Source organism: Oncorhynchus masou, chromosome 33, assembly GCF_036934945.1.
Source record: "Oncorhynchus masou masou isolate Uvic2021 chromosome 33, UVic_Omas_1.1, whole genome shotgun sequence".
In the NCBI taxonomy this organism is placed as follows: domain Eukaryota; kingdom Metazoa; phylum Chordata; class Actinopteri; order Salmoniformes; family Salmonidae; genus Oncorhynchus; species Oncorhynchus masou.
In genome coordinates this window covers 40,974,841-41,001,573 of record NC_088244.1, presented here as the reverse complement: position 1 = coordinate 41,001,573, position 26,733 = coordinate 40,974,841, and the positions used below count along the sequence as shown (strand labels likewise).

Genomic DNA, 26,733 nt, shown 5'->3' with positions numbered 1-26,733 from the left:
AGGTAGTACTGGCTCGCGCGTTTATTACAGACATACATAATCATCCTAATATTACCCTGTATTAGCATGCACTATGCTTAGAAATAAATTTGTAAGACTTTCTCAAAACTAGTGACAGTAGTTTACTTGATACCAGTAGTTGGCTGCGCTGTATTGAATTACAAAAATGGGGCCAGTGCACAGCAATGTGTATTGTGTTCTTGAGAGTCTCTTGCCTATTGACTTTTAATAGCCAACAAATTGGTTAGCTAACACACTGAGGAAATGTAGGTCAAACTATATATCAGTTACTATAAAGAATAGCTCGCTAATGCTAGAGTTCCTTTTTTGGTATATAACTTTAGTAGCTTGCAGAGACAGCAGCTATAAGTTCTCTAGCAACAAGTAACAAATAAACAAAGTGAACTGGCTGAAAACCTAGGTGGACAGTGGGGGTTGTAACAAACATAGGGGACTGAGCAAGCTTGCCTAGGCACACATTTTTCTCTGGGGAAAATTTACCTTATTCATAAAACAGAATTTTGAGCTCACAAAATGATTAAAGGTAAAGGTAAATGTATATTTCTCAGTCATCCAACTTTAAAGAAGCAATCAGCAGTGGTAACAACAGCAAATCTCTGACCTTTTTTCTGTAAAAAGATGAGGGATGGGGCTGGAGATATGTAACCACTCAAATTCATAGACAGAGCTATGGATGCAGGACTGACCATCCATGCATGATATCAAAACTATAGTTTTAACCATGTTTGGAAGCTATATAGTGTTTGTTTACATTTACTTTGTTTACAAACATTGAAATAAAACAAGCTTATATTCTGGGTTCTGATGGGGGATGACATTTGAACCTGCTAAGCTCATGAGGCAAGTTATATTCTTCAATAATGAATGGGTACATATAATTAATTAATAAGTAAAACATTTTTTACTGCTGATTGCCCCTTTAAGAGTGTGCTTTATCATTCATTTCAACTTATTTTGGAGATAATTTGACAGGCTCAATTGTGTTACTGTATTAGCTTAACTAGAGCCACTATAGTGTTACTATAGTTGCTGTACAGCTCTTTGTGTTATTGCCCTAAGAGCTAGGCTACTTAAGCTAAGTTTGACTTCTCATATTTCAAGTTCACATTGGTTATTCTGGTCAATTTTGTTGTGGTATTTTAATAAAAAATAATCTCTCATTTTAAACTATGATTTTATATAACATGTGTTTTTCCCCCCAATTGTGGACAGTCATATGAACACTAGTGTTAATCACTGGAGAGCAGGGGGGCGTGATCATGACAGCCCTGGGACCTGCTGGGATAGGAGTGGCGGACCTGTGCCAAGAAGGAGACAAACTCTTAGAGACTGGAGATTTGGGGAAGGCCACTGCTCTGTACATATCTGCCTTCAAGAGCCATGCTGGATCCACCATGGGTCACATGCGAGGCCTGGGGGGTTCCAGGTTGGCTAGGGTGATCTCCACTCTGGAGACCTGGCTCAATGGTCATGGGGAGATCCAGGCCTCCATGGAGGGCCTCAACAAAGGCCTGGCAGCTGTGTTCCTATCAACACTGAGCCCAAACAATGTGTCTGCCTCTCTTTTCAAAATGGAGTCCATACTTCAGGGTGCCGGTCAGGGCTGTGACGAGATTGTTGTACGCTGCTCAGCTTTGCTCGAAGGAAAGCAAAACCCATGTCGAGAGGGTTCCACTTGTGTGGTTTTGGAGTTAACTAGAGCCCTCACCTGCTTGCTCTCAGACCCCTACAGTCCCAAAGGCCCTAGGCTTTATCTCAAGGCTTTCCAAGACAATAAATCGGAGACTGTAAGACTGGTCAAGGGTAGACAAGCTCATCACCTGCCCAAGATAGTGAAGGCCTTCTCTGAGCAGATTTTGCCAAAAAATACTGAAATGAAGTCTAGGGAGAGAGCGAGTGAGGTCATCGACATTGTAGCAGAAGCTGCCTCTGAATTCCTTGAGTTCTTAATGGCTGTTTCGCCAGGTGACACAGATGTGCAAGAGCTGCAAGCAACCTTCTTATTTTCATTAGGCAAGTTCGAAGAGAGCGCAGATGTTTATTCTGCTGCCTTGCAGGATCTTTCACAATCACAACCAAAGTCAGGTACAAGCAAGGTGGTTAAGGGGATGCCAGCAGAAAGAAGAGCCAGTCTCTTGACCTGTAGAGCGGCCGCCCATTTCTTCATAGGGGGGCGAGCCACGGAGACAAGCCGGGACCTTGGTGAGGCTTTTGGAGTCCACCCTGCCACAGCACGACTGCAGTTCCAGAGGCTCTTCGTGGACCAGGGGACAGGAGCGGCAGCCCGCATGCAACTGCGTCAGCAGGCAGAGAGAGGACTGTTGGGGTACAGGGAGACAGTCCTGGTCCGTCTTGACCTGCGTTCCTCTGAGGGCGTGGAGCTGCTGGACCCAGTGATCGCGCAGCTCTGGGCGCTGTGCCACATGGAGCCCGACGGGGGCAGCAGAGAGCTGCGGGTGCGGCTGGCCGAGTGCCTCCTCCTGCGGGGCGAGTTCCGAGAGGCCCTCTCCATCTGCAGCCAGCTGGCGACCCACACCAACTCCCACACCCAGCATAGCTACCAGAACACTGTGCAGGTGCTGCGCGGCTACTCCCGTCTTCTCTCAGATGACCACAAGGGAGCCCTGGAGGACTTTCAAGCGGTGATCGAGCACATGGCACCCCACCCTTCCAGCTGTGTGCGGGCGCTGTGCGGCAGGGGCGTGCTGCGCATGATGGGGGCCTGCACTACCTCACAGCCCTGGACTATGTGACGGCGAGCAGGTTGCAGCCCCAGGACACTGCGCTGACTGTACGCTGCTTGGTTCCCTGGAACTGCCGCGGGCTGCTGCTCACAGTGCTGTTGGAGCAGGCCAGGGTCATGCTGGAGGAGTGGACCGTAGATCACAGCTCCAGCCTCAGTCCCTTGGAACAGCAAGAGCACCAGCAGACCAAACAGCTACAGCCTACGCAGACAAGAGATGGCTCCAAAGAAGGGTAGCTTGTGCATGTGTTTCTCAGTGTTGAGGAAGCTACTCTGTTATCATTGTTTACCAAACTACCAATTACTTCACACTAGAAGAAGTTAAGATACAATAAAAATATAGTTCACTAAACTAAAGCTACTTAGAAAAAGTAGTTCTCGACATCCAAGCTACTTGGGGAAAAATGATCAAATCTAAATTTATCTTTATTTAACTAGGCAAGTCAGTTAAGAACAAATTCTTATTTACAATGACGGCCTAGGAACAGTGGGTTAACTGCCTGTTCAGGGGCAGAATGACAGATTTGTAGCTTGTCAGCTTGGGGTTTGAACTTGAAACCTTCCGGTTCCTAGTCCAACACTCTAACCACTAGGCTATCCTGCTGCCCCAAATGTCAGACTACAAATTGCAAGAAACAGTTCACTCTAGGGTCAGGTATTAACAGAATGTGTAATTTAGTCTATTAAACGCAAAAACCTTTATTGCCTATATTTCCCCCATATTTTCTTATTTTTGCAAAAACAATTGTGTGTAGTTCTAGTAGTTAATTACTTTTTTGCCATGTAACGGTGTAGCTAACTTCTGAAAACACTACCAAAATTTGAATTTATTTCAAATTCCACCAAGCTACTGCAAAATGTAGTTTAATTACTAGTTGAACTACATGTAGTTCCCTACTCCCTAACACTGGTGTTTCTGCATGTCACACATGGGGTACTTTAATGTGAAAGATCTCATGAAATAGGCTGCATTGTGAATTAGGCTATAACCCACAAGTTGGCTATTCTTTAGACAGTGCTTGAATGATCTTATATTCGTTTTTCATTCTTAAACCCTGTCTGTCAGGGTTTGTATCAATTTGTACAATTTTTATTGAATTAGTATTCAATTAGATCTTCATGACTTTCAGTGAGGGTTTTTTAATTCATGAATGTCATTTCAGTATCGGCTGATACCCTGATTGAACCGTGATTGAATCTCTCTCTTTGGCAGGACACCAGTTGGAGTCCACTCTCTGGCTGTTTTGCTGATGGAGTTACAGCCCAGTGCTGATGCTCCTCAGATCCTGGTGGCTGATGCCCTGTACCTGCTGGGCCGGGTGGAGGAAGCGTATCGCTTGCTGTTGGCCATTGGGCCCGCTAGCCCACGTGCACCCATCCTGGCCCGCCTCATCCTGCTTCAACTGCACCGGGGCTTCCTTTATGATGCCAACCAGGTCCATCATTATGTAAACATTGCTTTATGTGAAAGGGCAAACTATTATGTTTAGTGTTTCCAACATAAATAGTCATTCTAATGGTCCTAACATTTAAAAAAATATATTACCTACAGTATAAGATGTCTTTAGAACACTTGTCAGGAGACCACAATATGACTACAAAAATACCTTTTGATACTGAAAGTCACTTGTTATCATGCACCAGCAATACACTTGACTTGGCCCTAAGTAACATTGTGTTCAAATTATACTTTTTAAATGTGTATAAATTCACACTTTGCAAATGCTGTTACAGCTATCCAGAATTATATGCACATTTTGAAATTGTGGACAAATGTTCCCAAATTTGCCATGATAAACTAAAAAGCTAATGACTGCTATCAACTAACTTTGTGCTCATGCTTTGTCTGTTCTTCTTTCAGCTGCTGAAGAAGCTGATCCAGTGTGGTGATACGAGCTGCTTGCGCCCCCTGCTGGCCTTGGCGTCTAAAAAGGACCGGCTGCTACTGCAGGGCTACTGCCACTCTGCCTCCAAACGCATCCTGGAGGGCCTGCAAGGCGAGTGCACCCTGAGGCAGGCCGTGGCCTATCTGTCCATCGCCATCATGGCCTCTGGTGATTGGCTCTTGTCATTTGGTCAAGCATAGGTCATAATTTTGGATACATGTTTTGTTGTATAGGAAGCTCCTCCATGATAGTTAGGAATTCCTGCTTTTGTGACATTTATCCTCCATTCTCTTTTGTAATAGAAACTTACCTCCCCCTTGACAAAATTCAGATTTTCCAAATTAAGTTTCAAATTAAGTAATGCTGACAGATTAAAATTAGGTTTATACTGTATTTTGTTTGCGGTAGATGCATCTCTGAATCATAAACACTTGATAAAGGGTCTCTTTTTTAGTGTAGCTTCGTCGTTATGTTTCGAATAGGTCATAATAGTACAATGTACACTGAGGGTACAAAATATTAGGAGCATCTTCCTAATATTGAGTTGCACCCCCTTTTGCCCTCAGAACAGCCTCAATTCGTCGGGGCATGGACTCTACAAGGTGTCAAAAGCATCCCACAGGGATGCTGGCCCATGTTGACTCCAATGCTTCCCACAGTTGTGTCAAGTTGGCTAAATGTCCTTTGGGTAATGGTGGACCATACTTGATACCCACGGGAAACTGTTGAGCGAGAAAAACCCTGCAGTGTTGCAGTTCTTGACACACTCAAACCGTTGTGCCTAGCACCTACTACCATACTCCATTCAAAGGCACTTAAATAATTCACCCTCTGAATGGCAAACATACACAATCCATGTCTCAATTGTCTCAAGCCTTAAAAATCCTTCTTTAACATGTCTCCTCCCCTTCATCTAGACTGATTGAGTGGATTCAACAGGTGACATCAATAAGGGATAATAGCTCTCACCTGGTCAGTCTCTGTCACGGAAAGAGCAGGTGTACCTAATTCTTTGTACACTCAGTGTATATTTTATATATACTAACATTCATGACATTATAGGCAATACAACTAATGTAAGGTCTACTACTTGCAGGATGTGAGGCAGCAAACTCATTGATGGAAAGGGCCAGGTGCTATGTCTTGTTGGGCCAACGCAAGACAGCCATCTTTGATTTCAACTCCATCTTGAAAGAGCACCCTGATCATGTACAGGCCCTCTGTGGAAGAGGCTTCACCTATCTCATGCTAAACCAACAGAAGGTACTAGGACACAAAAATGGGGGATACTTATCCTGCTGTACATGCAGTGCTAATATTGCTTTTTGCATCAGCATTAAAGCAATTGTTTTAAGGGCTCTACATCCACATTGACAGCTTCTGATTGACAGATAATCTCAAGACGATTATAAAAATGTCTTTGTTTTCCAGGAATGCACTCAGGATATACTGGCAGCACTTCAAATAAGCATGGACGCCGTCACCAAAGACATCCTATCGCTCAAAGATAAGGCAAGGAAACTGGTCTGTGATTGGCTGCAGCACTACTGCCGGACCAATCTGTCGGAGATCCTGGCGGCTAAGTCCGTCCCCTGCAAGGAAGAAGAGCTTCGAGAGGCTTTTCTAATTGGAGGAGTCCTGATGAGGACTGACTGCCGAGATACCAGACGTCATCTCCTCTACGTAGATATACTACTGGCCAAAGGTGAGATTGGCACTTGGCTGACAGACTCTCACTTATCTATCATCAGTGAGTGCTCTTTTTGGATGACTTTTGCCTATCCCAGCCTAGACCATATGCCCTATGATTACACCTATGAAGTAATCTCAGATTTTCACACCTGCATAGGGTGTAGGTTTTATGGGTCGACTTGGGATTTAGCCTTTGTCCTGTTCTGCCCTAGAGATGACACAGTATGGACAGTGTCTAAGCAGGCCTACTTTTAGGAAGGTTTTAGTTTAAGTATATTTTTGTAAAGTTGCTTTTTTTGATGATGCTGTTATATGATACCAGATCAGATTCATTTGTAGATTGAAGATACTTAAAAGTACAGCAGAAGAATGGTAGCTTCTGAAAGTAAACTGGAAGTGCTAAGCTGTGCACAGTTAGTACATGTAGCTGTTTTGAAATATCTGCCCCTGTGATCCAGGTGAGGTGAAATCAGCAGGAGCTCACCTGGCTCAGGTGTTTGGCCAGGATCCCCGGGAGGCTGCAGCTCAGGCCAGGGTGGGCGTGGTGGAGGCCTGGCAGCAGAATTACCGCGGAGGCGGCGCCAGGCTAAGCAAGCTGACTGAAAAGGAACCCTCTACTCTGGACTTCCTGCTGACCCTCATTCCCCCGATTCACAGGAAACGCATGGCACAAGTAAAAACAAAGACAACACCTATCGACAAATCAGATTGCTAACTGTTTTATAATCCCTTTTTCCCCCCACGCAAGACAAAGCAATTCTTACAAGAAAAACCAATCAACTATTATTACAAGACAAAACAATCAACTCTTACGAGATGTAACAGTCAACTCTCATCATAATATGCACTCACACAATTATGTCTATGTTACCATAGGCAGCAGCCCAGGAAGCAGGCAGTGTCTCAACGAGTGGCCATTGGGAGCAAGCCCTGGCCCTTCTGACTGTGGCTGTGCGAGCCGCGGCAGAGCTTCGACCGCAGTTCCTGCGCCAACGGGCCGCTTGCCTCGCCCAGCTTGACCTGCATGAACGGGCTGTGGCCGACCTGGACCAGGTCATCCAGAGCCACGGTGACCCCTCCGACGCTACAGTCTCCGGAGCCCCAGAAGAGCCTCACGTCTGGGCAGACGACCTGTGTCAGCGAGGCCGCAGCCTGGTGCTGTGCTCCCACGAGGGGCCCGCCCTGGACGACTTCAGCCGGGCCCTGGAGCTCCACCGGGGCCAGGCTTTGCAGTGTGTGGAGGCCGGGCTGGGAAGGTCCCGCCTGGCCGAGTGCTTCCTGCGTATGGCCCTGCAGCACTACGGAGAGCAGCAGCTCAGTAAGGCCTGGAGGTTGACCGAGAGCGGCCTGTTGGTGGACAGTGAGCACATGGAGCTGCGCAGGCTCAGGGCCAGGGTCAAGCGGGAGCACTGCAGCCCCTGCATTGTACACTAGATTAGTGTACCTTTGTAGTGCCTTTGTCCCTTGAGATACCATTGTACTGTACTTTGGAAGAAACACTTCCAAGTAAAGCTCACTTAAAGTAACCCTATGACAATTTGTTTTTGTGTACACTAAACCTCAGTTAATTGCTACCGCAAAAATATTTAGAATGTCAAAGGGGAAGCTGTATTTATATCTTATTCAGAATGAGGGCTAATAGAATAATGAACATTTCGTTGGGTAGTATTTTTGTAAATATGTGAGTATTTTGCAATCACATTCCTGACATTTAATAGGAAATGGCGTGGAAACAATGGATATTCCCTGGTACTTGATACCTGCCCTATATGGTGCCTTGTGGTGGTTGAAAGAATCCCAAAGGAACAAACAAGTAACACAGGTTATTTCTGTGTAATTACGTTTGACTATTTTACTACATAACTAGTACGACTGTAAAGATGCAACTACACACAACAATTTTTGTTTTATTTTTGTGTATTTTTGAATTCATGTGTAATAAACCAAATGTCTTCGACAGCAATTACTTTTTTTTACATTCAATTTGTTACATTCAAGTTAAAGACTGATTGTGTTTAGTTCATTCAGCTTCAGTTTAGTTCAGTTTAGTTCATTCAGCTTCAATGTCATTGACACAAATCAATTTACAATTGTGGAATACCAGAGCACAGCATCTGAGAATTGATACAGAAATCTATACAACCAAAATATCACCGTGAGGTTAAATAGTTATTTTAGAAAGTGCCCATGTGCAGGTTTTACTTTCTAAGGGGCAAATTCAGACCTGAGACATGCAAACTTTTCTCTCTATGAGTGCTCTGACATTGAACTTAAGCATGGGTGTCAAGGTCATTTGTAGAATTAACGGACCAAGGCACAGCGTGCGTAGAGTTCCACATGTTTAATTAAAGAAACTCAAAACAATACAGAACAAAAACGAAATGTGAAGTCAAATGCAGTGCACACTGGCAACTACACACAAACAAACAATATCCCACAAAAACCCAGTGGAAAAGGCTGCCTAACCCCAATCAGAGACAACGATAAACAGCTGCCGCTAATTGGGAACCATACCAGGCCAACATAGACAAATAATAACCTAGATAACCCACCCTAGTCACAACCCGACCTAACCACCATAGATAATAAAAGGATCTCTATGGTCAGGGAGTGACAGTACCCCTCCCCAAAGATGGGGACTCTGGCCACAAAACCTGACTCATTAGGAGAGGGTCCGGGTAGGTATTTAACGTCGGGGGCGACTCCTGTGCGGGGCGAAGTACCCACTCCGCTCACAGATACGGCAGCTTTGGTGGCAGCTCTGGTGCGAGGATCGTCGCTAGAAGCTCTGGACCGTGAATCGTCACCGTAGGAACCGGACCGTGGATCGTCCCGGGAGGGACCGGACCGTGGATCGTCGCCGGAGGGACCGGACCGTGGATCATCGTTGGAGGGACCGGACCATAGATCGTCGCCGGGGGCCCCGGACCGTGGATCGTCGCCAGAGGCCCCGGACTGTGAAACGTCGCCGGAGGCCCCGGAACGTGAAACGTCACCGGAAGCTCTGGACCGTGGATCGTAGCCACGCCAATAAAATGCAAATTAATTACTTAAAAATCATACAATGTGATTTTCTGGATTATTGTTTTAGATTCAGTCTCTCACAGTTGAAGTGTACCTATGATAAAAATTACAGACCTCTACATGCTTTGTAAGTAGGAAAACCTGCAAAATCGGCAGTGTATCAAATACTTGTTCTCCCGACTGTATATGTATTCATATCCATTTTGGGGAAGGCAGGTTACTTTAGAAACACCAAATACAGAAAATAAATACTGAATGAGATAACAAGATTAGAATGTGTAGTCTGTATAATATGTATGTTGTTCGAAAGAAACCTGGTATGGAATAAGAGGGATAATGTAATGATAATGATGCAAAATTAATGAATGAAGATACAGTCGTTGGCCCGTTAAGAAGCAGCCCCACTTCTTGCCATACCTAAACAAGCCTCTGTCAATCATCCTAAATCAGCACTCCTACTCTGAGATGCTTTTTGGACATAGGCACAGATTGGTTTTGTAAACCCTGTTAGAGCAGTAGCAGCAGGTGGCTTGGTCACTCACACACAAAGTACTCCATCATTTCAGGGTTATGGTGAGGGGAGGGTGCCAGACGCAGTAGCTCCTCACCCTAGGCAACGGTCGGGTAGTTGATGGCCTGGACGTAGATGTGTCTCTAGCAAGATGTCACACACCTTGGAGTTGAGCTCCGCGTTACACATACTACAACATCTTCAACCTACAATTATACTCAAGGTGTCACTGCAGGCTTTTTCAGGCACTTTTTCAGGCACTCCCAAAGCCCCCCTAATCATTAACACATCAGATAATTAAGTCAGATAATCAATCTTTAGAAAATGAACATCCCCTTTAGGGTCTAATTGTCAGAAAAAGCTTTCCAACAGAACTCATATAAATGACCCAGTTAGATGAGAGGTGCACAGACATTCTACATGCTAAGAAGCTTAATTTGTGGTTCGCAGATATATATTTTCTTGATTCAGCTAACAAGATGTGGCAATTTAAAAAAAAATTTTTTTACAAGTGGCTTAAGAAGGAACAATACATTTCTTGGTGCAGGAGGAAAAACTACCCACTGAACAAGAAGTTGAGAAAAAGGCAGGGCTCTAGTAATGACACATGATTGGGGTGACATTGACACAGATAGGATATCCACTGCTTAAGGCTGTAGTTGTAATAGAAAATGCATTACCCTTATAGGGATGATGTAGTAGTAGCAGCGATGGAAGAGAAAGCGAGACATCTCACTGGCTAATTTTTTTCTGGTTCATATGCAGTCAATTAACTAAGTAGACAATACCCAGCTTCTATGGCATTCGTGTCTATGGGAGAGCCACCCCTTAAGTAGTCCGGAAGTGTGACAATTTTTTCAATGGTAAACAGCCTTAGTAAGACATTTTCATTTATCCATCATCTTTGGTAGTAGTTATTGGAGCATGATGTACCACAGTACCCATAATGCTCTTCACAACCTATCCAAGGGTGTCTTGTCTCAACATAGATATAAATGATGTAGTAGCAGTGCCATAGTATCTCTTACCTTTGATCACAGGCAGTCCTTTCTCCAGGAGCAGCTGCCTCGTTCCTCTGGTTTGACGTTCCCCTGCATAGCAACTGGCCCTCGGAGCTCCTCAGGACCCTCACAGACACCAGGGCCCCAGCCAGGACCATTGGAGGCAGTGAGGTGGTGAAGAAGAAGCCTACAGCGAAGGAGCGTACCGTATCCACCAGGGTGGTGCTACTGTCAATGTAGCCCCCTACACAGCCAAAGGCTTTACCTGCAACAATACCAAAGAATAATAAAGAATTACCAAATGGAATACTTTGTGTAAATACAAGGCCTGCTACTATAATCCAATGAGACATTACTCTTATGTGAGTTAGTGTATAATATTACTGGATTTTGGAAGCAATGGAGTATTTTTAAGAAAGTTAAAATAGTGTATCAAGTTTGAATGTGACCCAATGTCACTAGCTAGATTGACAACCATTTACTCGGAAGCAAGTAGGCCTATGACTAGACTTGTTTAATACCCCCTTGTCATCTTAGCTTATATAAGCACTGATCTGAAACAATATTAAGTTCTACCATCAAATGGTGAATGTTAGGTTGGAGAGAAGGTAAGCTGGTCCTAAATCTGTGCATAAAGGCAACTTCTTCTTTGAGCTATTCACAGTCCAAGAGGGACTCTTATCAGTATGGCCAGACTGGGTGTGTGGGAGCATCTCCACAGCTGATACCATATGTCCCCTGCTTCCTCTGATAACGCCTAGCTTCTATTGTGCCTTTGATTAACCAGCATCATAGCATGATCAAAATTAATGCTGTAATGTCAGCAATATAAATGTATCAGTTAGTACATGATGACCAGTAATTAATTGGTTAACTGGCTTCTTCAATTGTATTATCTTGGCTCAAGCAAATCTGTTTGTGATGAGGGAGACAAGCTAAGACAGATAGAGACTAATGGTTAAGGGGGAAATCTGCAGTTGCTACATCAAAAGTTTAGAAACACATACTAATTCCAGGGGTTTTCATTATTTTTACTATATTCTACATTGTAGAATAATAGTAAGGACATCAAAATGATGAGATAACATATGGAATCATGTAGTAATGTCACAATTGTCATAAAGGGGAGACCAAAGTGCAGCATGATTAGAATACATTCTTCTTTTGTTGAAGGACGAACACGAAGAACAGATAAACAAAAACCACCGTGACGCTATGACCAACGAGTACAGCCACAGGCAACTTCACATAGACAATAACCCACAAACCACAATACAAAACAGGGTACCTAAATATGGTTCCCAATCAGAGACAACGACACCTGCCACAGATTGAGAACCATATCAGGCCAAAACACATAGAAACAGACTAACTAGACATGCCCACTCATATCACACCCTGACCAAACAAAACATAAAAACAAAAAACGCAAATAATGGTCGGAGTGTGACAAGTAACCAAAAAAGTGTAAAAAACAAACAAAATATATTTAATATTTGAGATTCTTCAAATAGCCACCCGTTGTCTTGATGACAGCTTTGCACATGCTTGGTGTCACGTCTGGTCAAGGTGGGTGGAATCAGGCGCAGAGAGCAGAAATGCGAATAATAAAGTTTATTCTCCGGTGTACAAAACAACAGTCAACCCAAAAGCAAGACAGGGTGAAAAACTCCAAAACAGGGAAAAGAATAACCGGGAGAAAAACAAACAGCAAACACCGACAGACAAAACGAAATGACAAAATAACAATCCCGCACAAAACACAAGGGCGGGACAACCTACATAAATACAGATACTAATTAACTAAACAACACAGGTGAAACCAATTAGACAAAACCAACAGATACACGAAAAAAGGATCAGTAGTGGCTAATAGGACGGTGACGACGACCGCCGAGCACCACCCGAATGGGCAGGAGAGCCAACTTCGGCGGAAGTCGTGACACTTGGCATTCACTCAACCAGCTTCATAAGGTAGTCACATGGAATGCATTTCAAGGAACAGGTGTGCCTTGTTAAAAGTTAATTTGTGGAATTTCTTTCCTTCTTACTGCATTTGAGCCAATCAGTTGTGTTGTAACAAGGTAGGGGAGGTATACAGAAGATAGCCCTATTTGGTAAAGACCAAGTCCATATTATGGCAAGAACAGCTCAAATAAGCAAAGAGAAATGACAGTCCATCATTACTTTAAGACATGGTCAGTGAAACCGGAAAATTTCAAGAACTTTGAAAGTTCCTTCAAGTGCAGTAGAAAAAAACATCAAACGCTATGATGAACTGGTTCTCATGAGGACCGCCACAGGTAAGGAAGACCCAGAGTTACCTGCAGAGGATAAGTTCATTAGAGATACCAGCCTCAGAAATTGCAGCCCAAATAAATGCTTCACAGAGTTCAAGTAACAGACACATCCCAACATCAACTGCTCAGAGGAGACTTCATGAATCTGGCCTTCATGGTCGAATTGCTGCAAAGTAACCGCTACTAAAGGACTTGCTTGGGCCAAGAAACACAATCAATGGACATTAGACCGGTGGAAATCTGTCCTTTGGTTCGATGAGTCCAAATTTTAGATTTTTGGTTCCAACCCGCGTGTCTTTGTGAGACACAGAGTAGGTGAACGGATTATCTCTGCATGTGTAGTTCCCAGCGTGAAGCATGGGAGGAGGTGCTGTGATGGTGTGGGGGTGCTTGCTGGTGAAACTGTCAGTGATTTTTATCACAGCATTCTGCAGCGATACGCCATCCCATCTTGTTTGCGCATAGTGGGGCTATCATTTGTTTTTCAACAGAACAATGACCCAAATCACACCTCCAGGCTGTGTAAGGGCTATTTGACCAAGAAGGAGACTGTGCTGCATCAGATGAACTGGCCTCCACAATAACCGACCTCAACCTTTGAGATGACTTGGACCTCAGAGTGAAGGAAAAGCAGCCAACAAGTGCTCAGCATATGTGGGAACTCCTTCAAGACTGTTGGAGAGAATGCCAAGAGTGTGCAAAGCTGTCATCAAAGGAAAGGTTGGCTACTTTGAAGAATCTAACACTTTTTTTTGGTTACTACATTATTCCATATGTGTTATTTAATTGCTTTGATGTCTTCACTATTATTCTACAATGTAGAAAATAGTAAAAATAAAGAAAAAACATTGAATGAGTAGGTGTGTCCAAACTTTTGACTAGGTACTGTATACCCATTGATTCTTGAAGAATATAACTTATTTCTTTGCCTCATGAGCTTAGTTCAACTGTCACACACTTTCAGAACCAAAATATAAACTTGTTTTACTCCAATGTTTGTAAACATTGCATATGTTAACATAAACTGTATAGCCTCAAATCATGGTTAAAATTGTAATTTTGAAATCATGGATGGTCAGTCCTTTTATCTTTAGATCTGTTTATGAATTTCAGAGTGGTAATATTACTCCAGGCCAATGCCTAATGTTATTACCAAATCAGAGGTGGGCTGAACACTTCGTTATGGTTTTAACTGTGGATTGGCCCTTTGAAGCTATGAGGGAACCTTCTTGAGGTGTCAATATACTGCATTTGTACAGTAAGTGTGCTAGCTACAGTATTCTATAAATTACATTACAAAAAGTGTTACTATTTCACTTTGTGGTAGTAATCACAAAAAAGCAAGGATTTTTAATTAAGGAAAGAAATTCCACAAATTGACTTTTAATGTGGCACATCTGTTAATTGAAATGCATTCCAGGTGACTACCTCATTAAGCTGGTTGAGAGAATGCCAAGAGTGTGGAAAGCTGCCATCAAGGCAAAGGGTGGCTATTTTGAAGAATCTAAAATATATTTAGATTTGTTTAACACTTTTTTTGTTATTTCATAGTTTTGATGTCTATACTATTGTTCTACGATGTAGAAAATAGTAAAAAATAAATGAAAACACTTGAATGAGTAGGTGTGTCCAAACTTTTGAATGGTACTATATATATATATATATATATATATATATATATACACTCACTTGCTCACTCTCTCTGTTTGGCACACACTCTAGTCTTTTTTTTATTTTTTTATTTTACCTTTATTTAACTAGGCAAGTCAGTTAAGAACAAATTCTTATTTTCAATGACAGCCTAGGAACAGTGGGTTAACTGCCTGTTCAGGGGCAGAACGACAGATTTGTACCTTGTCAGCTCGGGGGTTTGAACTTGCAACCTTCCGGTTACTAGTCCAACACTAACCACTGGGCTACCCTGCCGCCCCTTTGACTACTAATGTAAAATATTAGCTGGAGGGAAGCTAAAGGAGAGGGTTCCATGACACACAAGGGCAAGAGCAGGGAAACAAAAACAGGATGGGCGTCTGATGGACACACGGAACATTCTGGACCAGAAAGGGAAAAGCCGTTGACAGCGTGACAGTTAGGAAATGGTGTTCCTCCACTGTGAACGCTGTGTTGTTCCTAGATGGAAAGAGTCCACCATTCTCTACTCCGAACGAAGAGGAAGAACAAATATTTGGGCAATCATTAGGGGTCAAGTTCTGTAACTATGGTTTCATTTACAAACACTTTGGATGTTACTGTAGGAAAGGATCATTTTAGATATCACTATTAAATGTCACTATATATATTATGTTAATGTAACTAGAGCTTTTTCCCTTGTACTTGCATACTAAGTAGCAGGAGGCAGTAGGATCAGGTGCAAAAATATACAGATTCTCAAATACTATCAAAACACTGGCATGAATTAAATCAAAACCTAAAGCTTCAATCAGGCTTACCCTGTCAAACCAATTATAGCTGGATTGGGGTATATATCAGGCTAGTGACAGCCTCCCCACAGCTCACATACCTAAACTAGAACAGAACTGAAGCACATCTTAAAAACAGGTACCCTATTTTTTGAAATGCACTTAATGCCTCCCTCATGTAGGCCACTCTAAAAGAACCCCCCCCCCCCCCCCCGTTATAAAATAATACATATTCCATCCATGTTCCTGATAAAGCTGGGAGTAAATTTGCACTTATCACTTGGATGTGTAACATAACAAGCTTCGGGGCTTTAGTAGTTTGTCAGATTCATTGCTATTCCACAAATGGGGCGGCAAGTAGACTAGTGGTTAGAGCTTAACCCGAAAGGTTGCAAGATCGAATCCCCGAGCTGACAAGGTAAAAAAACAAATGTTGTTTTGCCCCTGAACAAGGCAATTAACCCACTGTTCCTAGGCCGTCATTGAAAATAAGAATTGTTCTTAACTGACTTGCCTAGTTAAATAAAGGTTAAAAACAATCTAATAAATAAACAAACACACAATGATTAGTCATGGCATCTAAAAACACCAACAAATGGAGTTCCAGCAACCATGTACTATGTAGGCCTACTACATTCTAACCATCCATCCAGTTCTTGACCAAGTGTGTGTGTGTGTGTGTGCCCGCCCTCCTACAGTGGTGCAATCACTGAACATTCTAAATGACCAGATTGCCTACTTCATGGTGAATGGACCCAAGGTGTTGGTGGAGGAGGACCGTGCCTTTCTGCCCAGCGAGGGGAGACTCTTCGTATATCCTTGGCCCTGATGAGACACCTGCTCATGGGCATTCAGGTACAATAGGAATTTATGCACACACACACCTGACACATCGAAGAGGGTCAAAGGGCACAATAGAGACGGTAGGATTCACTATAGAGAAATGCTGATTCAGAAGGAATTCAGACACATTTTCCTTAGTAAACAAACAACCTGCCTTGTTATACAGTGCATTCGGAAAGTATTCAGATTTGATCTGTGCCTCGAAATAATCTTGTCTCTGAGCTCTACGTACAATTCCTTTGACCTCATGGCTTGGTTTTTGCTCTGACATGAACTGTCAACTGTGGGACCTTATATAGACAGGTGTGTGCCTTTCCAAATCATGTCCAATCATTTGAATTTACCACGGGTAGACCCCAATCAAGTTGTAGAAACAGGAAGGTCAATAGAAACAAGATGCAATTGAGCTCAATTTCGAGTCACATAGCAAAGGCTCTGAATAGTTCTGTAAATTTGATATTTCAGTTTGTTTTTTTTGTATAAACTTGCAAACATTAATAAAAACCTGTTTTTCGATTTGTCCATATGGGGTATTTTGTGGAGATTGGTGAGAATCCATTTTAGAATAAGGCTGTAACGTAACATCATGTGGAAAAAGTGAATGGGTCTGAATACTTTCCGAATACACTGTATATTTTGCATTGACACGTGCATCACATTTGCTTCATCATACTTCAAGATTGTCTTTAGCTACACCCGTTTACCAACCAGACTTCTTAATGGAAATATGAGCATTCATAATTTTCAATCACGCTTAAATCCTGCAGCTGCGCAAATTGTTACGAGGACATAGGTTGCCATTGCCGAGTGGCCTTAATACGTGCTTCAGGTGAATTGTAAATATTAATGGGATGGTAAACCGCACAGACGCGAGGACAAAAAGGAATTTCCTCTATCAGTGTGTGTTGTCAATCTGTTCACGAGGTTAAGATGGATCTCTCATCATTTCCGAGATAATTTGGGCATTCAAATGTTATTTAGGATGGCAGGTAGCCTAGAGCTTAAGAGTATTGAGCCAGTAACAGCAAGGTCACTGGTTTGAATCCCTGAGCTGATTAGCGGAAAAATCGATGTTCCCTTGAGCAAGGCACTTAACCCTATTTGCTCCGGATAAGAGCATCTTCTAAAAGACTAACGCATTTGACTGACTGGATGGATGGATGGATGGTAGAATTAGCAAGAATGCTTATTGAGCTCTATCTCTATTCTCCCTGGCCTTCACTGATGACGTGAATCATCATCCTACTCCTCCGATGATTATTATCCAAGATTAGACGTGATGTCTTTTAAAAATGTATTTATTTATTTATTTTACCTTTATTTTACTAGACAAGTCAGTTAAGAACAAATTCTTATGATTTTGCTGGGAATCAATCATTCCGAGGAAGGGAGAGAAAAATACAACTGAGAATTTTGGGGGCTGGCGATTGAGGTTTGCTGACTGCCAGCACGGCGGCTTTGTTATTAATATCATGAATTTGCCCAAACACATTTACTCCGTCACTCGCTTTAATGGGCGCGGTCAGATAAAGACGTTATCGCCACTCTCTGTCCTGCACTCTCTCTCTGTCAGTCATTCCTGCACATCATTTCCTGTGACCTTGAAGAGACTGTCATTCAGATGAGAGGAGTAAGAGATGAGAGACAGGGTTGAGAAGGAGGAAGAGAAGGAGGGGTAAAAGAAGGAGATTTTACTGATGAGAAGAAGGAGAGGCAGATGACAGACACAGGTGAGATGAGAAAGAGGTAGAGGAGATGGAAGAACATAAAGATAAGGCCTCATATGGGTAATGTCATAAATAACTACGAGCAGTGGCTGACTTTTGCCTAGAGGGCCTGTCGAACTTAGTTTTTTTTGCACAGAATTATCATCATATGGCTAATAATGGGGGCCCTCAATGAAGAAAATGGGCTGGTGTGTGGGCCTCCAGGAAGAAAATGTTTTGGTGTGGGATTTTCACGGATAAAAATGGGCTGGTGTGTTAGAAATGACAGGGACGATTTCTGGTCCCAGTACGCCCCTGGCTAAGAGTGTGTGTTTTGGATAACCATGTTTAGGTCTGTATATGAGCGGCTTTATTTATTAGTATGAGAGCCTACATTCTTGTTGTATTTAGCATAGCATTGCAAAATAACCTAGCAGACAGTGTTGTGTTCGATACCACCTAAAGCGAGAATGATTCACGACCGGAGCAATTCTACATCTGATGAGGACCGGAGGTGGGGTGAGACCGAGGGACAAGGGGTTCGAGACTGAATCAAGACCGAAACCAGAAAAATGCAAGTCCAATTCAAGAACATAATTGTCATTTTGTCAAATCACCACCATAATAATGTTTCAAAATGTCCAGTATTTCCGTGTTCATATTTCAGAAAACAAAGTATGGATTCTTCAGACATTCAAAGTAGTGAAAAGAATGCATGCTGAGGGAAAATAGAGCCACTCAATAAATTATTACTAACCCAAACACAGTGGGTAACAATGGGCCTTCTACGCCTTCAAAGACAGGCTAAGGATTTATAAAATAACAATTAGAATAATATAAAAATAATGACAATTATTATTATTTTCAATTATGTTCTGATATAATCTTTTCAGTTTTTGTTGGAAAGGAAAGGGTTAACACTGAAGAGAATAAAAGACTCAATCAGGATGTATCTTTCCTGGGGCCTGTTGCACAAAAGTAGAATTAAGACATCCGGGATAAATGACTCAGCTGAGCTCAATGAAGCCAAAACATGTGCGTCCAGGCTTAATTGGTTGCACAAAGACCAAGCCAGGATGAGCAGACACGGATTCATTAAACCAGGTGAAACCAATCCTGGATAGGTGCGCGCTCACGGCTCACTCAAATAGACCCCGCCACAGATCACAGATTAACTGATTTACCATGGCAACTAGAGCCGCGTACTTTTCCCTGTCGGAAGCACAAATCCTCATGGAGGCATACGAGGAGGTAAAAGATATAATTAAGAAGAAAGGCAACACCGCCACAGTGATAAAGCAAAGAGAAAAAGCGTGGCAAAGTATTGCAGACCGCCTGAATGCGTAAGTAGTGCACAATTACACACTCACCGCTCTGCTGAAACATCACAATTACAATTCAAATATTTAATTCACATCTCCAAAAATGCAGTTGTACTGTAATTATGAAACGGTGAAATTTTTAATTGAAATGCACTGCAGATATGAGTGAAATTGTGTAAAGTAACTCCATCACACTGTATAAAGCTATGATAAATTATTTGATATTTTTACTGAAAACAAGACAAAAATACCAAGTAATTTTTTGCAGTGTGACTCCATTAAATGTGTGTGTGTGTGTGTGTGTGTGTGTGTGTGTGTGTGTGTGTGTAGATTAAACATGAACGGGCCAAAACGGACATGGCAGCAGGTCAAAATCAAATACAAGAACATTCTGCAGAATGGTATGGTCCCTGACTAATATTTAACAAAGCACAAGCATATATTGTACCCAGAAGGTGCCTGCTCACACATTGTCTGTACTGTTTTAGCAGTGAAAAAGAATACCCACAGACAAGGCACGGGTGGTGGGTCACCAAAGGCTGACCTTACCCCAGCAGAGGACATGGCCTTGGAGCTAAATAAAGGCAGGCCCGTCTTAGAGGGGATCCCTGGGGGAAAGAGCCGAGCATAGGTTCCTCCCAAGATGCCACCCGCTTCATTCAAGGTATGTCCTTCCATCTCTACATGGGATACAACCACATTCATATTGAATCAATTTGGACTGTCTGACTTTGGTTTACCTATTGCCTTGCAGTGTCTGGCAGCACTGTGTTCCTGTTAGAGCCACCAGCACAAGCACCAGACGATGCTGATCCAGTGAGTACTCCATCAAAGGCATACTATAGGCCTGGCATGTCTTGTCTACTAGCTTCAATATGAATCCGATTAAATGTGATAGGGTGAAGGCCCCAGTGCAGCAGCAACAGCACATGATGGAGACGATGATGAGGAGGAGACCATCTCTCTGGATTCCAGAAGGCATGAGGTATCATGTTAAGACTGTGAAAGTACTATTTACTCTACAATGGTGAGGAGTCCTCATCAAAATCAAAAAATCTAATTTATTTTACAGGACCCAGATGCTATACAGTGGGAACCAGCCTGGAAACATAGTGCGTATTAATAAAAGGACACCACATCCTGCCAAATTCCAGCTGCGCTAATTGTATTGTGTTCACAGAGCTCACAAGCTATCAGAAAGTTGTATGGCAACCACCTCCGGCGCCAAATAGAACTGGCAGACATAGACATTCAGTACAAGAAGAAAAAGATGGAAAATCTTGCACTGGAGTCCGAAATAAAAAAGAGGACAATTAGGAAACTGGACCTTGAAATAAAAAAACTTGAGAGGGAGGTGAGATATGCCTTCAATGTACACTGTATGCTAACTGTAACACAAATGTATTAATCATTATTTTTCTTTCCTCCCCCAGCTCCAAGAAGATGACACAGCTCAAAATAAAAATTAGGTATATTCTCGTAAAGTCAAGTGAGCCATGACATATGAGCTCTTATTGTGAGCACACAGGACGGTGGCATCTTTCTAAGGTTTTTTTTATTTTCCCAGCAATCAGTACAACCAAGTCATCGTTATAAGGCATCGCCCTCTTTTGCCCACCCCCCAGCACCAGGTGTGGCCACTAGCCTATATGAAGGCCCAAAATTGTGTGTTCCTTTCTGCTCTGACAATGGCATGCCCATTCGTGCGAGATGTGGTGGATGAAGAAGCACTTGTGCTGAGGAGAGCCTTCAGGCGAGAAAGGGTCTTCAGGGACCGGTTGGACCCACTGGCCTTCCCTGATGACCATCTATATGAAAGATACAGGTTTTCTGCAGATGGCATCAGGTATCTATGCAGACTACTGGGTCCCAGGATTAAGCACCGCACTGCACGGAGCCATGCACTGAGTGTGGAGCAAATGGTTTGTGTGGCCTTGCGCTTTTTTGCTAGTGGAGCCTTCCTGTACTCAGTGGGAGATGCAGAAAAGCTGAACAAGGCCACAATTTGCCGCACAATAAGGAGTGTGTGTCTGGCTATCAAAGCATTAGCAGATGTCTTCATCTCCTTCCCTGGCCACAGAAGACTCTGTGACATCAAAGAGGAGTTCTATAGGATTGCAGGTAAGAGGATCTACAAATTACAGGACAACTGTTAACACATAGTAGGATACTCATTACCTTGTGTGACAGGTTTCCCCAATGTCATTGGTGCAGTGGACTGCACACACATAAGGATAAAAGCCCCCTCAGGTGCCCATGAGGCCGATTTTGTGAATAGGAAATCCTTTCACAGCATTAATGTTCAGGTGAACATAACTTTTTGATATTGTCCATTAACGAACACTCTGCATTGCCAGTGATGTGCATTGATTGGTGTAATATTCCTCATCTTATGATTTCAGATGGTCTGCAATGCTGACTGTGTGATCAGCAATGTTGTGGCAAAATGGCCTGGCTCAGTCCATGACTCCAGAATCTTTCGGGCCTCTGAAATCTATCAGTGCCTATCACAAGGTAAGCCACACAACCCCTATTTATAACCATCATGGCTGTGTCAAGAATATCACTGTGTTTATGAGGTAGTAATGATGAGATTTTGTGTTGACAGGTGAATTCTCTGGTGTGTTGCTGGGAGACAGGGGGTATGGCTGCCAGCCTTTTCTCCTGACACCTTTCACGGACCCCCAGGAAGCACAGCAGGCCTACAACCATGCCCATGCCAGGACCAGGGCCAGAGTTGAAATGACCTTTGGCCTCCTGAAGGCACGCTTTCACTGCCTTCACAAATTAAGGGTCAGCCCTGTTAGGGCATGTGATATTACTGTGGCTTGTGCTGTCCTCCACAATGTGGCCTGCCTGAGGAAGGAGAGGGCCCCCAGAGTGCCACCAGCCATGGACTGGGACAATCCGGCAATCTTCCCTGATGACGACAGTGGTCGGCTGCTGAGGGACCAATATGTGTTGAATTATTTTAGTTAGTATGTGTGCTTTCAATTTTGGTTAAATATGTCCTGCGATGGCAGAGGAATTTGGGTTTTTTTGGGTTCGTTTTTTGACGAATTTGGCCTCTTATGATGTTTGTGCGGTATACTGTGTGTAATACAAGGCTGCAGGGAGGCTACTGCATCCATTCATTTGTCTGTTCAGTTGATGTGTATGGATTTGTCCTGCATTTATTTTAGTGTGCAGACATGCAGGGTGTGTTATATACAGACCTTTGAATGTGTATGTATCATTTTGTATAATATGCTTGGATTCTGTGCTTTCCATCTTGTAGAGTCACTGTGACTTCAGTTTCGAAAGGAGCTGATGGTTTACCTGCTTTGTTTTGTCCTTATTCAATAAAGGAACATAATGTTACACATTGTGTTTTTATATTCATATGGAATGTGTATTTGTTTATATGACAGAGTACTAGGGCCACACTGAAGAAAAAGGATAAAGTCATACATTTATGAGGCTGGTTCTTTCTGCAGAAAAGCTACATATTGTTTTTACAGTTTTGATACTTATGACAATGTGATACTTAATATTCTGGCACATCAGCATGTCTTTGTTTATGAAACCATACTGAAGTACAATTTCACGAAATGCCCCACATCTGTCATTTTAACAACTGTCCTCCTTTAAAACAACTGGTTACAATATTATGACTTGTGTTTTTTTCCCCTCTGTGGCCCTAATATTCTATAATTTTATATATAGCCTTATAGTCTATGGGAAACTGTAAATTATCTAATGATAGCAACATCATCTAAAAATCATTTTTTATCCAAAATCATTGAAATTAATGATCACAAACGTTTAAATAACAGTGGGTTTATGTGATATGTGATAACAATGTATAGTGTGATAACAATGTATAGTGAGCAGTGAAATAACTATTGGTTTCCATTTGTGGTGACTGCTGACTGACATTAGGGATGAGATTAAATAGATCCTGGAATTTAGCCTGGTCTGGAGCAGGCTAGCTCCACAGAATAAATCTCCATGGTAATTTATACCATAACATATCCTCCTGCCCCCTATCCATCTTTAGTGCAACCGGATTACGGATCAATTGAGCCAGGATCACCAAGATATCCTGGCTTAATCCCTTATCCTAGTTTTGTGCAACAGGCCCCTGGCCTCCACAACCCAATTGAGATGTTTTGGGATGAGTTGGACTGCAGAGTGAAGGAAAAGCAGGCAACAAGTGCTCAGCATATGTGGGAACTTCTTCAAGACTTTTGGAAAAGCTTTCCTCATGAAAGTGGTTGAGAGATTGTCAAGAATGTGCAAAGCTGACATCAAGGCAAAGGGTGGCTACTTCGAAGAATCTTTTTTGGTTACTACATGATTCCATATGTGTTATTTCATAGTTTTGATGCCTTCACTATTATTCTACAATGTAGAAAATAGTAAAAATAAAGAAAAACTCTTGAATGAATAGGTGTATGTTGATGTTGCAGGTGTATCAAATTTCAATCTTTGAACGATGCTGTGCCTGCATGTATTACAATTATACACTTCAACAGTGTTTACCAATCTTGGTCCTGGGACATCAATGGTTACACATTGTAACTATGCAATTAGACTAGAAACATGATTTAACTAGTTAAAGGCTGATTTAAAATTCATATATACAGAAGTAGAAAAAAACAGTACACTGCACTTCCTATGCATCATGTAAATACTCAAACCAGTTCATCTCAATATCGAATGCCCTTCATCTGCATTGATCTGATAAACACCGGACAGGTGTAGTATTTCATCAAATGAGAGACTTAATTTCAACCAGTAGAGAATGTGAAATGCTTAATTTTCCAAGTGTTATAAATACAAGTTCAATCTGTACTTCAATGCACATCTGTTATGCATTATGAAAACAGAGGAAGAAACGTGGCGAGAGAGGTGTAAAAGACCTGAGAGGTGGGAAAGAGATAAGGACATTGGAGCAGGGAAGGCCGCATATGATAAATGAATCACAGTGCTACCCTAATATTCTTTCATTTCATCAAAATGACATAAGTGTCTCTAGTGGTGTCTCCTAACCAGCCTTGGACTCCCAGTCGGCCCGAAGGTTATCTTAAGAGCGGGTGAGGTGGCGATGACGGGACTGGGGGTTGGAATCCTCTTTCACAGCAAAACATATATGCAGATGAGAGATGGAGAGAGAGTTGTTTGACTTGTTTGTTTTTTATTCTAACACAAGTCATAATCATCAGGTGAAATGCAAAACTGACCTTGGATCATTAACTCTGAGACTACTACATCTCAATCTGTATTTCAATGTAAAGCATTCCTTTAATAATACTTCCTGTTGACCTGACCAAGTGACCTCTCACCTCTGATCATGCTGTGCCCTCTATGTAGCCAGTTGATATGCGGGAGGGGTTCACCAACACAGCGGATATAACCTAGAGGATTTAGAGAAGGAGAGAGAGGGATGAAGTGAAGGAGACTTATTGAGAAAATAAGGTAGTTAAAGAGACAGTGTTCAACAGGAATCTATGTGTGGCCTCACCTGGAGTCCACTCTAAGTGGCTGCAGAGTACTTTATGCTGAAAAACATGAACGGACACACGAGGACAAACAATTTAGCGTAGTTATAGAAATAATGAAGTGTCATGGTTGGCCCTCTTGCCTATTCTTTGAAGGAGCCACAGTTATATACACCAGAGCCTGCATACTGCACAACACATCATTTAGATTGATACATGAGTGTAGGTGTGGGTTTTGGTGTCTAATTGTTCTAAATTTGTTCATTGTGGGTGACTTATAATAGCCCGTTTTGTTTTTGTACCGACGTCACACCCTTACCTAAACAGTACCCTCAGCTGAGAAGTAGAAATCAAAGGGAGAGAAACTAGGAATTGAATAACAGCAGTTGACATAGCTAAGTAAATTGAAGAATACTCCTATTGCAATGTGGATGGCTCTTAAAAGAGCATTTGGTTGTGCATAGTGTAGTCTATCCTTGAAACATCCTGCAGAGCACCAGACTTCTCCTCTTGCATGCGGCAGCGAGCTGCAGATCCCCTCCTGGTCCTCGTGTCCATCCTCATGAAGTTATGCAGGACACAGGTAGCCTTCACACACCTGAATTCCTCCAGGAGGCAGTCCCAGATGGCCCTGGTCACTCAACCTTGCAGTGCCCTACACAGTAACTGTAGGCAATCGGTTTGAAATAATCTACAGTTACAAGGTATCTGTGGTAATATGGAAGATAGTCATTATTAGACTTTTACATCACCAGGGAATTGTGGATTACTAAAGTATGTTATCCCTTATAACAATTCATGATAACATTGGATTGATAGGTCCATTTGCACACACACGTGCATGTGACAATAACAGGATCATATCAAGGATAGTTCCACAAATGAATACAGAAATACTATTTGATGAGTTGATCATTTGAATCAGCTATGCAGTGCTAAGGCAAAAACAAAAATGTGCACCTCTAGCTCCCTAGGACCAGGATTGAGAACCACTGCTCTTCATTGGTACAGGCTTTCATTGCTCTCTTTATCAGAGGACAGAACCTCACAAGAAACAGACTTCAATTGTACTAAAATTACACAGCACTGAATATGATGTTACTATTATCTCTGTCCTCACTTCTAGGAACTGGAACTACACACAAGTACCTGCCTGCCATATCCCGAATAGCCTACTCACTTTGACAGTTGGGGCTGCTATCCTTTCACCCTCCTCCATGGCTTTAGCTAGCTACCTACAAATGCATTTGGAGTTTGTTTTATAAAGTGACAAATACATCAAGATAGCTAGCTAATATGAAGTTAGGTACCTGGGTGATATTCAATTTAACGTTACTTATACAGTATGTAAAGTTGGCTAGAAAGCTAGCTGGCCAACTAGATAGCTCATTTAGCAGGTCATTTGCGTTACCCTGCTAGTTAGCTGATAATACATCGGTTGTTTTTTTTACATTTTCAAAATGTATTTGCTTACTTGAATAGGTTCTCCCAGCCATGTAAACAATTGGAAACAGGGCAGCAAAGTTTGTCACCAGAGCTTATTACTATTGGACTATTTACACATTTAATAACCAGACCTTCTTAAGAACTTGCTATGCTGATTTCTTGACGCACCCTCGAACTTGCTGCCATGTGCACGCCCACAAGCGAGTCACAATCGGCTGCCTAAGTGGAACGCGGCAATTTACCGCTTGCAAGTGTACATGCCCGGCATATGGCCATGCGGTACAGCGCTTGATTTGCCCTCTGCATGAATCCAGGCCCCGCAATTGCGTCACACG

General features: G+C 42.5%; 3 protein-coding genes and 1 long non-coding RNA gene across 10 annotated transcripts; 3 read left to right on the top strand and 1 right to left on the bottom strand.

The window, feature by feature from the left end:
• The first annotated feature begins 1,280 nt into the window (after positions 1 to 1,280).
• Positions 1,281 to 8,299, top strand: ttc34 (tetratricopeptide repeat domain 34). Its single transcript, XM_064955995.1, is given in 8 exon segments — positions 1,281 to 2,736; positions 2,739 to 2,997; positions 3,978 to 4,200; positions 4,626 to 4,818; positions 5,747 to 5,913; positions 6,082 to 6,355; positions 6,801 to 7,015; positions 7,219 to 8,299. Coding segments are annotated over 8 exon segments (3,345 nt in total). The 3' UTR covers positions 7,777 to 8,299.
• On the bottom strand, positions 8,253 to 26,618 carry LOC135528557 (collagen alpha-2(I) chain-like). 7 transcript variants are annotated; one of them, XM_064957721.1, is made up of 6 exons: positions 26,427 to 26,618; positions 26,133 to 26,187; positions 24,976 to 25,618; positions 24,797 to 24,868; positions 10,906 to 11,143; positions 8,253 to 9,346 (listed from the first exon to the last, which is right to left on the bottom strand). In XM_064957721.1, exons 4-6 carry the CDS (start codon positions 24,804 to 24,806, stop codon positions 8,896 to 8,898), a joined length of 699 nt encoding a protein of 232 aa, XP_064813793.1. In that variant the 5' UTR covers positions 24,807 to 24,868; positions 24,976 to 25,618; positions 26,133 to 26,187; positions 26,427 to 26,618; the 3' UTR covers positions 8,253 to 8,895. The 7 variants fall into 7 exon arrangements, 6 of the variants coding, with proteins under 6 accessions (XP_064813793.1, XP_064813794.1, XP_064813792.1 ...); XM_064957722.1 differs by lacking the exon at positions 26,133 to 26,187 and having other exon boundaries at positions 24,976 to 25,012; positions 25,551 to 25,618; XM_064957720.1 differs by lacking the exon at positions 26,133 to 26,187 and having other exon boundaries at positions 24,976 to 25,660.
• Positions 19,369 to 20,077, top strand: LOC135527599 (uncharacterized). The gene is made up of 3 exons (XR_010453461.1): positions 19,369 to 19,490; positions 19,800 to 19,870; positions 19,958 to 20,077. It is a non-coding gene; the product is annotated as an uncharacterized LOC135527599 (long non-coding RNA).
• LOC135528559 (putative nuclease HARBI1) lies at positions 20,222 to 22,829 on the top strand. The gene is made up of 7 exons (XM_064957726.1): positions 20,222 to 20,285; positions 20,368 to 20,454; positions 20,542 to 20,823; positions 20,903 to 20,938; positions 21,037 to 21,590; positions 21,872 to 21,983; positions 22,078 to 22,829. The coding sequence occupies exons 5-7, from the start codon at positions 21,522 to 21,524 to the stop codon at positions 22,446 to 22,448; spliced, it is 552 nt and encodes a 183-aa protein (XP_064813798.1). The 5' UTR covers positions 20,222 to 20,285; positions 20,368 to 20,454; positions 20,542 to 20,823; positions 20,903 to 20,938; positions 21,037 to 21,521; the 3' UTR covers positions 22,449 to 22,829.
• Positions 26,619 to 26,733: the final 115 nt, after the last annotated feature.

Excerpts from the sequence above, each read along its gene's own strand:
- LOC135528557 (XM_064957721.1), bottom strand. Across the intron at positions 9,347-10,905 it reads AGGACTGCCTGTGATCAAAG|AGCTTCCGGTGACGTTTCAC; the intron begins GTAAGAGATACT and ends TCCACGGTCCAG.
- LOC135528559 (XM_064957726.1), top strand. The coding sequence starts at position 21,522 with ATGTCTTCATCTCCTTCCCTGGCCACAGAAGACTCTGTGACATCAAAG. Across the intron at positions 21,591-21,871 it reads GGAGTTCTATAGGATTGCAG|ATGGTCTGCAATGCTGACTG; the intron begins GTAAGAGGATCT and ends TTATGATTTCAG. Across the intron at positions 21,984-22,077 it reads CTATCAGTGCCTATCACAAG|GTGAATTCTCTGGTGTGTTG; the intron begins GTAAGCCACACA and ends TTGTGTTGACAG.